This window comes from Centroberyx gerrardi, chromosome 1 (genome assembly GCF_048128805.1).
Source record: "Centroberyx gerrardi isolate f3 chromosome 1, fCenGer3.hap1.cur.20231027, whole genome shotgun sequence".
Lineage (NCBI taxonomy): Eukaryota > Metazoa > Chordata > Actinopteri > Beryciformes > Berycidae > Centroberyx > Centroberyx gerrardi.
Window position 1 is genome coordinate 6,214,233 of NC_135997.1, and position 10,427 is coordinate 6,224,659.

Consider the following 10,427-nt stretch of genomic DNA (forward strand, 5'->3'; position numbering starts at 1 on the left):
GAAATATATTTTGGACACTGTAAATACATTTTCCTTCCTAATATACACCGTTGATATTCACGTATGTCTGCAAGCATAACCCAAAATATATTTTGACCACTCAAAAAATATATATAATATATAATATATATATAAATATCATCTACGTGTACAAAACATATATAGCCTACATTTATTGGCCAATTTCTGTGTAATTCAAAACATCTCTTTGTGTGAGATGTGTTTTGTTTGTGTGTTGGCTTTGCACGTGAACATCAGGCGGCGCCCTTGTGCCGGTCATTTGATGAACAGCACACGTTTCCCAAATTGAGACTAATTAGCCGGCTAACAGACTTCATAAATATGACCTTTCGTCCCAGCCGACGGTTATACTTGTTACATTTCTCATAGGCTATCCACATCATGGCGTTTTCCCTGGTGAGTTAAAAACGAAACACTTGAGTAAAGTGAATTTATCTTTTTAGGCCCGTGGTGTGTCCTTGACCTTCGTGTGTTTCGGTAACCGCTCCGTCTTTCAGATTTGGGGCCTAAATTCACACAGACGTAAATTAACTCTCCGGAGCTATTAAAAAACAGTTGAAAACGTGTGTTCAGTGTAAAAAAGTGCACCAGGGCTGAATTTCGTTGCAATAAAAGTTTAGTTTTCGTTATTTTCCCCCCTAACGAGCCTCTCGCCCTGCTTTGCGCCCCCAGAGAGACGATCCCCGAGGTGCTGATCGTTGGGACCCCGAGTCTCCTGCGCTGTCCACCTGCAGCAACGCAGACATCTTCCGTCGGATGAACACCATGCTGGGCAATGCTCTGGATTTTACCGGTGTGTGCACCACACCCAACACCAAGGGAAAGCGAGACCTGCTGTGCGGTAAAGTCTTATTTTACTCCAGACTAAGCGCTTGGAGACTGTGGGGTTGCACAAGGAAAAGGGAAATATCCACCCTGGGACTCTACTCTTGCGTTGTTATACTGTGTGACGATCATTGCATCCCAGGAGTTATTTTGTTGATGAAGTGTTGCATTGCTAGCTTTTTGCTGTACACACTTACACCAGCAAATGACAAAATGGACCCAGAACTGCAAGGCACAAAGCCAACAGCTGATTTTCAGCAGTGATAAAGTGTTTTAGGGTGGATTTTTCCTTTAAAACCTCATAGGAGAGGTCAAAAGTGCATCCCTGCAAAAGGCAGCAGGAGGAGGCCGATGGGTTTCCTTGATCAGAAATGCCATCCATTACACCCCGTCACCTTGTCATTACCATTCAGGTGCCAGCAGCTGATTCATGCTGCATCGCTGGGTCTGCAGCACTGCAGCACTTGTAAGCTTTTTTTTTTTTTTTTTTGAGAGTGAGAGATTTGCCAAGAGTTAAGCTTAGCTCAGTCCTGTGTCCTTTCCTTGAATTGTTAATTCTCCTAAGTCCTCTGCACACACTTGCTTGGCCCCTATGAAATCCTTTTCGGAAGCAATCTTGTTTCCTTGCTTGTTGCAAGATGAAAGAAAGTCAAGATGTAAATTATAACATGAAGGTATCTGGTTTTGGCCAACTTCTGACATGGTAAGCCACCCGACGGTATAAAACGATGTTCCATAACTCTTCGGCCCCCGTAAAACTGAATTGGATCACAATGCATAGTGAATCTGTCAGTGTAATCCAGCTTGAATCAAACTTTTCCTATGGCCTGTCCGCCCCTCCACCCCCTCCCCTCCCTCCCTCCCTCCCTCCCACATCCCCCATCACCCCCCCTGGCTTGGTGTTGCTGAATCAGGGCTGTAGCTAGCAGTTGGATGCTTTCCAGACCTGGAGAGGGATGGGAGGAGCTGGCGGTGCAAATCGCTCCGTCCTCCAACATCTGATCAGTCAGCTGCTCCTGCTACAGCGAGGCTCTGCCTGCCTGTCTGTCTTTTCACTGAGTGTGTGGCACCAAGGAAATTCTGGGGAATAAGCCAACCAACTAATACACCAGGGATTTCAAATTCACAGCCCCCCTCCATGTTGTGGTATTGACCAAGCTCAAATCCAAAGTAGTTTTAGTTGGAAGTCTGCTGACTCATTCGCTCCTGCTTCCCATGCTGCCTCCTAAGCCGCTGTAGCTCGGCCCCTCTCCCCCCCTCCCTCCTGCCTCTCTTCCAGCTCGCTCAGGAAACAAGGCTAGACTCACTGTAAGCAGCAGCAGTAACGGCCGCGGCTGTCTACCACCGACTCGGAGACGTGCTGTGCTCTAACCAGAGAGAAGGGAGTACTTTCTATCAACGAGCCAATATCTCCCGACAGGAATTTTTCATTACACAGTTGTTAGGCGAGGAAGCAGGGGGAGGTGGGGGGGGGAGGCTGATGTCATTAGCAGGGGTGTGTGAGTGCATCAGCAGCCATGTCACATGCTGCTAGGTGGGTCAGTGATGCGGACGGAGATGCATGGCAGTCGCACCGGGCACAGTGGCGGCAGGTTAGCTCCCCCGTCAGCCAGGGAAGGGGGAGATGGGAGGATGAGCCCTAACTGTTTTTAACATTGTTTTTAATCAGAATTTTCAAAAAGAGCCTTTACAGAAGCCATTTTGCTTGTAACAAATCAGTATTCTCTCCCTGCCCTCTTCCACTTAGGTGAATGCAGACTAACAGCTGAGCTCTCTGTGGCCGTCTAACACTTGTCTCTCCCCTTCTCTCCATCCGTCTTCGTCCCTGAACTGGATCCCAGACCGGAAAGAATCGGAGCTGGCTGCGGTGGGCAGCAGGATGCTCTTCCCCAGCTGCAGCGGTGGCGGCGGCGGCGGCATGTCCCTTTCCCAGGAGATGCCGTCGTCCCGGGGCCTGCCGGATGTCACAGACCTGGGCCTGGGCCTCCAGTCCCTCAGTCTGTCTGGCTGGGAGCGTCCCTGGAGCAGCCAGGAAACGGATACACACATCACCTCCCAGGTTCAGACTAGCTCACCCTCCAGTAAGTACCAGACCCTTATTTACAGTGACTATCGTTGTGAAGGAAGAGCAACAAGCCTATGACACGGCCTTGTGTTCTATAGACCATATAATGTCCCAGAAATTGGTTTGTGGTGGGATATTGTTGTTGTCCGAGAGTAAAGTGTCACTCTGTGTCCCCATGTAATGTGGCTGTACAGTAGATATTTTAAAGTGTCTTTGATGTTAGGTTTGTGATTGGGTCTCTTATCTGTGTAGCACTGGAGTTATTTGAAATATGGGACAGTTGGTTATTCTCAACTAGAGGAGTGTGTTTGTGTGTGTGGGGACAGGCTGTAGCGTCGCTAGGGAGGATGATGTGGCAGTTTTGCTCTGCTGCATCTCTGGCAATCTGACCGGTACAAAAACACTCCTGTGAAGCAACATTTTTTTTTTTTGTTTTGTTTTCCTTCAACCATAACAGGCTTGACATGGAGAGATGGTTGTATTTCCTTGGATCAAATGAAGAGGATCCCTTGGTTTTGCAAAGTTGATACCTGTTGATCAGTATATTGGTTACTCTACTGAATCAAATTGTTTTCCCATCAGTGTGCTGATCAAGCCAGGATATTATATTGTTTACTGGGTTGTTTAGTTTTCGTTTTGTTTTAGTTTTAGAGTAAAAATCCCACAATGCTGTTTGACATGAGTGATAAAGTATGTTGTAAACGTTATGACATTTGTGCTTAGATTTATCACGCACACACTTGCTTTACTACACAGCTAGTGTGGATGGTACTCCCTGTTTGTGTTGAACAGTTATGCTTTTCTTTGAGATTAATGTGTCTTCAGAGAAATGCCACCAACTAATGATGCCCCATTTTGTCCTGACCCATTTGTGGTGCTGTGGTTGTATCGCTGCATGTCCATACCGACCAGGCATAACTTCATTTGGAGCACTCTAAACTGGGCCTGTAAAGTGGGCCAGAGCTTTGAATGCTGCCTACAGCTGAATAATCCCCTGGAGCCTCATGTTCAGTACACTGTTACAGGCCACACAGTACATATTTGCCACGGTTGCCAGCTGACTCACTTGGTTATCAAGAGCAAGTAAGACCTTGTTTAATACTTGAGAAATTGTTGCTTTAGCAATCACTTTTTTTGATGTGAAAAGCACTGTCAGTGATGGGGACTTCAGTCTGGAATAATTTACTAAAGGGAAGAGCATGTAGCTTCTGTGGAATTAATTTGCATCATATACTTGTCAGACAGTCAAGTTACACAACTAGTAAGCAAAACTGAAAATGCTCTGGGGCATTTTGGGTTGGCTTGCACATTGAGCACCTCTTACACACAATTTTAGAAACTTGCATTTGCAGTGTGGCAGCTGTCCAGTGGCATGCCTCTCGGCTCACACAAATTGATATGGCACCGATGCAAATTTGGCACACAAATTCCATTTTCATCAGTTTGCTTGTTTAGAGGAATCTGTTTTGTAACTGGATGTGCAAAGGGGCAATATTGCCATGGGAACTTGCGTAGAACTTGCGTTTCTCTGAAATTGCCATGAGCCATTCCAAAAACATCTCAAGTTTCATTTCACTCTGTAAATGCTGTGTCATTGTCCTTTCTCCAGTGCTGGGCATGCTGAACAGCCCCTTGGGTAACCTCCTGGGCAAACCCCCCGGCTACCTGCCCAACGAGGCCATGGGCACGACTGCTGACTTCCTGGAGAAGTTCCCTGGCATGGCTCGCATGGCAAACCGGCTGGACTCGCGCTCCTTCCTGGACTCGCGCTCCAGCAGTCCTGTGGACTCCGAGACCAGCGGCTTCAGCTCTGGATCCGACCATCTCTGCGACTTGCTGGTATGGACATGATACTCTTTTTCTGTAATCTCCTTTTTGTGTTTTGGATCACTGAGGCCCAGTCAGGAAGTAAATCCTTTTTCCCAAACCTAGATACCTTGTTTGTTGTTGAATATTAGACGACCACAAATTGAGACTAATTTGACAAGCTGAGACTGGTCATAACTTGCTTACCTGCAGAAAATTTGGATTCAAACTTAAAGCACAATTTATATCCATAAATCATAGGGATGGGACAATATATTGCAATACAAAAATGTGACAATGCGTGTTGTGGGGCAGCAAAATAAATGGCGATATTAGCTACATTTTATTCTGCTTTAGTAATCACAAATGAGACAGCTTGCCTATCACAATTTCACAAGCTCGCATCGATATTATATTTTCACTTTGTAATTACATTTTTATATTGTTTACATCCTATCAAGCCATTGCTAGATAGATTTGTGTCTCAGAAATACACATAATTCTGCACAGTCATACTTTGTTGTCATTGAACTTTTATTTATTAAATCGTATCATGGTTATATTGAATCATGAACCACATATTGCGTATTGTATCGTGAGATAAGCATATCATACCATCCCTAATAAATTATGTTGTCAGCTAATCTTTTTGTGTCTGTAGTAACAGTATATTTCTCTCTTTCCCCAGTCCACCTTGAGGATTTCCCCTCCCCTGCCTTATCTCGTGTCAAACATGCAGAAGGATCCGCTGCGACTCGGCTCTCGCCTGGACCACCAGGACAGCGGCTCTCCTCTGACCCCGCCTCCCAGCGCCAGCCCGGCCTCCTCGGCCATTTCCCGCCGCTGGCCCACTGGCTCTCTGTGGCCTGGGCTGGACCTGCTGGACCAGCCTGATGACGCGTTCAGCATCGAGAGGGAGGCCCGCCTACACAGACAGGCTGCGGGTAAATCAAACTTCACAACATCTTAACGTGTATATATCACTGACCTGCCTTTTTTCCTTTTGATGGTATACATGTTTGTCTCGGTGGCTTTGCACATGGAAGTGATCCTTGAAATGTGACTAACCACTCCCTTCTGGATCCATCAGCTGTGAATGAAGCCACGTTCACCTGGAGCGGCCAGCTGCCTCCGAGAAACAACAAGAACCCTCTGTACTCCTGCAAGGTCTTTCTTGGAGGAGTGCCTTGGGATATCACTGAAGGTAACTACTGCTGTTCACACCGGCTATTTTAACTGCACACTTATTTTAACTGCACACTGCCAGACGTGCTTTTGAGGCATTGTTTCTAGATGCTTATTGCTCTCATCCTTTATAGTGAGCTATTGTTTCTAGATGCTTATTGCTCTATCGTTTATAGTGAAAGGGGGGTGGGGGCTATATGAAGCTAAGATTAAAAACATAATTTCGATGCTTCTATAATTCACTGTATTTTCAGTTTAAACAGGATGTTTGGGTGGGATATGGGCAGGATATAATGCAGGGAGGAGCTGTTCAAAAATGCTTTGCACATAATCTTGATCGGTCAAATTTTAGTTTCTTCAAAATGAATCAGTTCCAGCCACTGGGACGCAACTGTGGTGTTTTAGGAAAAGGAAACAGGGTTTTCAGGGGTGAACACCCAAAATGCCCCTTGTGTCTCTTTCAAAGTTAAGTTGCTGGTTTTATGATGGAGGGGTGAAGGGGAAAGTTTGAAGTTTTATGGATGCCTACTGGTGCACCATGAAGTATCCTCTAAAATAGTTTTCCAGGAAGTAACGAATGGACTTTTATTAAAAATACAAAGATAAAAATGTTCCTTTTTTGGCATTTATTAAATAGGTGTATGTTAAGTAACCAGCAAGGTGAAAGTCATTTTTCATTTCGTTGTGACTTTAAAAGACTCAAATTTTCTTGTATCTTTATATTAAAATCCCATTAACTTCCTGGAAAGCACCATACTTTTTAGGTGCATGGCATACCATCATAAAACCTGCAACTTCACAACTTTCATCAACATCATGTTTTCACAACATGAAACAGTGGGTTTTTGGGGTTTAACGCCCAAAAATGTATGTAAATGCAGTTTTGAACAGCCCCATTCCAACATCCTGTTTCAACTGGAAATGCATCAAATTAGTGAAACAAGACACCATTAAAATGTTGTTTCCTTGTCACTTTTAAAAGTCTACTAACCCCCCTCACTCCCTTCCATCCTTTGTTTTTTCAGCTGGCCTGATCAACACTTTCAGTGGCTACGGCCCTCTGAGTGTGGAGTGGCCGGGTAAGGATGGCAAGCACCCTCGCTGCCCTCCTAAAGGTAATATGCCCAAAGGTAACAACAGGCTGGTAGGCTATGTATTTTTTTGTTTCTGGTTCCAAGGTTGCACTGTGGTGAGCACATGGCATGCTGGTGAGTTTAGGAAGAAGTCAGTTGGCCACTAAATGATTTTAACCCCCTACTACACACACACCCTTCCAGCCCACAGACAGGAACTTATGGTTGGCTGTAGACTGATTTGGGGGATATTGACATTGTCTATTGAGTATTCCTGTAGCATGAAACATAATTTGGCTGGTAAATATCTTGCATACTAGCTACTGTAGAAGGTAGAGTATTCATCCAATTGTACTTGGGACAGTGACTTTTAACTATGCACATCTGAACACTGTGGGTCCACCATGTTGTATATCTGGAAATTTTCTGCTGTGCGTTCCAGGCTATGTTTACCTGGTGTTTGAGAACGAGAAGTCTGTGCGCGGGCTGCTCCACGCCTGCACCCAAGACCTGCTGCACCCTGAGGACAACGGGGAGTACTACTTCAAGATGTCCAGCCGCAGGATGCGATGCAAGGATGTGAGTAGGAACTAGACATGCAAGACTAGACCCTGCACTGCGTTTTTGATCGAGAAATTAAGGTGTACTTTTAGAATTGGATAGATGTGACTGATAGTGTAACTTTTGATTCATTCCACAAACCTGGCTGCTCTGTATTCTTACACTTCCCTCCAGCCCAGTTGAGTAGTGTTCAAAGGGAGGGAAAAAGTAGAAAGGCAGTCTGTTAAGAAAGCTTTCCAGTAACTGTTGTGACTCTCTCTCTCCTCTGGCGGTCCAGGTCCAAGTGATCCCCTGGGTGATCTCTGACAGTAACTACGTGCGCTGCCCTTCCCAGCGTTTGGACCCCAGCAAGACGGTGTTTGTTGGTGCGCTGCATGGCATGCTGAACGCCGAGGCCCTGGCCAGCATCATGAACGACCTGTTCGGAGGCGTCATGTACGCTGGCATCGACACGGACAAGCACAAGTATCCAATAGGTGAGATGTTTCTTCTGGAATGGATGGACGTGGGCCTTTGTTTTCATCCTTTAATGATGTGAAACTACTGATGGCAAGATCCTTTTTTTCATCAGTATGTGCATGCTGTTTGTATCTTTTAAAAATATGGCTACAAAGGAATTTGCTCCAACCTTAATTCTCCAACTCCCTCCTTTTCCCACCAACTATCATCTCCATACAGGCTCTGGACGTGTCACATTCAACAATCAGCGCAGTTACCTGAAGGCTGTGTGCGCAGCATTTGTGGAGATCAAAACCCCAAAGTTTACAAAGAAGGTAAAGATGCTTTCTTGTGGTGGAATGTAATTAGACTCGAGGGGAATAACTGCCTTTTGTGCTGTTTAGTTGAAGAATGGATTGTTCAGCCCAACCCAATACATGCCGTTCTCTTGTCTTGGAGAGAACTTGACACTCAACTCCAAGCCCTTTTTTTTATTTTTTTATTTTTTATTGGCAAAAGTACATAACTTGTAGAACATCACTCAAGACCTCTTATGAATTGTTGTGCTCCACTGCATTAAGGCTGGATAGAAGTTAGGAAGCCTTGAGACAATTTCACTTGAGCTGACAGTGAGTTTACTAGCGACCTTGTGGGACAATGGTGAATGTTTTCTTTCAGTGTGCCTCAGTTGGAAAATGATGAAAGAATACCAAGGAGACGTGTACAAAAGTAGAGATTTTATTGAAATTCGAGCAGTTTTGTTGTGCTGGTCTTGAGTGATATTATAAAAGTCCTGCATGTCTTTAAATGGACAGAATCGTGCACAGAGTTGAACGTGACGTTCTCTCCAAACAGGAAGGCAGATATTGAAGCTAGGATCATCCCTAAAACCAAAATCCTAGTAGCCCGTCTCTGGTTTTCTTTAACTGAGCAGCATGTCTTTCCTCCTCCCTCAGGTCCAGATTGACCCCTACCTGGAAGACTCAATGTGCCAAGTCTGCAGTCGCCAAGCCGGGCCTTTCTTCTGTCGAGACCAGGTGAGTGGAACTTCCAGTTTCACTGGGTTTTACAGTTGGTTAGACTATTGAGCTTGTTGCCTCAAAGGTCTAAATTATAATCCTGATTTCATTATTCAATCACTTGGTGGTTCATAGTCTAGCTTGGCGGATGTTGTCTGCTTGGATAATCCTCCCCTCCTGGCCCTGGCGAAATGGTTTTTTTCTGGCTCCCTTTCCGTTCTTCACTGTGTTACCTCTTTGAAAATCTCCCTACAATGCGCCACAAGAAGTTAGCTGTCCAGCTAGCAGCTTTATAATGGATAACTAGTGCTAATGTTGTCCGGGCTCAAAAAATGTTTCTGCCAGAACATCCTTCTGCGTTTGTACAGCAAAAATGAAGTGTGGAGAATGGTTTGGCTAAATGAGACTAGGTGGTTGATGAAATTTATTTCACTCATGTGTGAACTCAATCTGAATTGGATCGTCTGAAAATGCTTTTCCAACATCAGAAATGTCAGTGATAGTTGTGTAGCCCACATTATGCTCAGTCGCTGTCTTTTGGCGTCTAGGCCTGCTTCAAGTACTACTGCCGCTCCTGCTGGCACTGGCAGCACTCCATGGACATCTTGAGCAACCACCGGCCCCTAATGCGCAACCAGAAGAACAGGGACTCCAGCTAGAGCAGATGGGTCCAAATCCGCAGAGAAGGGCCAGAGGAAGAGCCCCGCACTAAGGGGCGTGGCTGCCCGCCAAGCAGAGCACGAGTGCCAGACCTCCTTCACGGTGTGAGGGCACCATGGCACTCCCACCAGGCACTGGGGGAAATCACTGTAGAAAATGTTCACTATTGCACTTGCTACATTTTTGCTGTTTACTTGTTCACAGTGGCACTATGCACAGTGACCTTGTTGGGGTAGACAAGGGGCCCCTCACACTTATGCAGTTTCCCAGACTTGTGGCCAGACAGAACGATGGGAGTCAGCCCAAGGTTAAGACGTGGATGAAAATGCCTTTTTTTTCCTTTTTCTTTTTAGTTTTGGTTTACATGTGTTGCATATTGAAGAGCAATCACGCAAGTCTCATTGCCGTTCATTGGCAAATGCCATACAGTGCCTTTAAAAAAAAAAAAAAAATATTTTTTTTCCTCCTCCTTCCCTCCCCCTACCCCCAGTTGGCAACTGTTTTTTCCTGTGCAAGCCAACTGGTGTTTTTTACTTTGGGAGATGATAGTTGGGCTTCATTTAACCAGTCGCATTTCAGACATTTTTACGCAGTTTTTTACTAATTTGTACACAAACGGTTTTAAGTCATGACATGGAAATTTTGAACAGAATTCTACCAGGCGGCTTTTTAATTTTTTTTCCCCCTCTTTATTTTTCTCTCCTCCCCATGCATTTTTCTGTGGCTGTTGAGGTTTTTCTTTGCCCTCCCAAAGTTCCAACTGAATGGGCACAA

General features: G+C 45.2%; 1 protein-coding gene across 4 annotated transcripts; it reads left to right on the plus strand.

The window, feature by feature from the left end:
* Nucleotides 1–384: 384 nt before the first annotated feature.
* Nucleotides 385–10,000, plus strand: cpeb1b (cytoplasmic polyadenylation element binding protein 1b). Of its 4 annotated transcripts, none has more exons than XM_071922473.2 (12): nt 385–417; nt 694–862; nt 2,697–2,927; nt 4,521–4,750; nt 5,406–5,661; nt 5,808–5,921; nt 6,928–7,032; nt 7,418–7,554; nt 7,814–8,012; nt 8,215–8,309; nt 8,931–9,011; nt 9,542–10,000. In XM_071922473.2, the coding sequence occupies exons 1-12, from the start codon at nt 403–405 to the stop codon at nt 9,650–9,652; spliced, it is 1,743 nt and encodes a 580-aa protein (XP_071778574.1). In that variant the 5' UTR covers nt 385–402; the 3' UTR covers nt 9,653–10,000. The 4 variants fall into 4 exon arrangements, with proteins under 4 accessions (XP_071778574.1, XP_071778572.1, XP_071778573.1 ...); XM_071922471.2 differs by having other exon boundaries at nt 403–417; nt 694–907; nt 2,688–2,927; XM_071922472.2 differs by having other exon boundaries at nt 403–417; nt 2,688–2,927.
* Nucleotides 10,001–10,427: the final 427 nt, after the last annotated feature.

Coding starts and splice junctions, on each gene's coding strand:
- cpeb1b (XM_071922471.2), top strand. Junction 5,922..6,927: donor GCCTTGGGATATCACTGAAG/GTAACTACTGCT, acceptor TTGTTTTTTCAG/CTGGCCTGATCAACACTTTC. Junction 8,013..8,214: donor CAAGCACAAGTATCCAATAG/GTGAGATGTTTC, acceptor ATCTCCATACAG/GCTCTGGACGTGTCACATTC.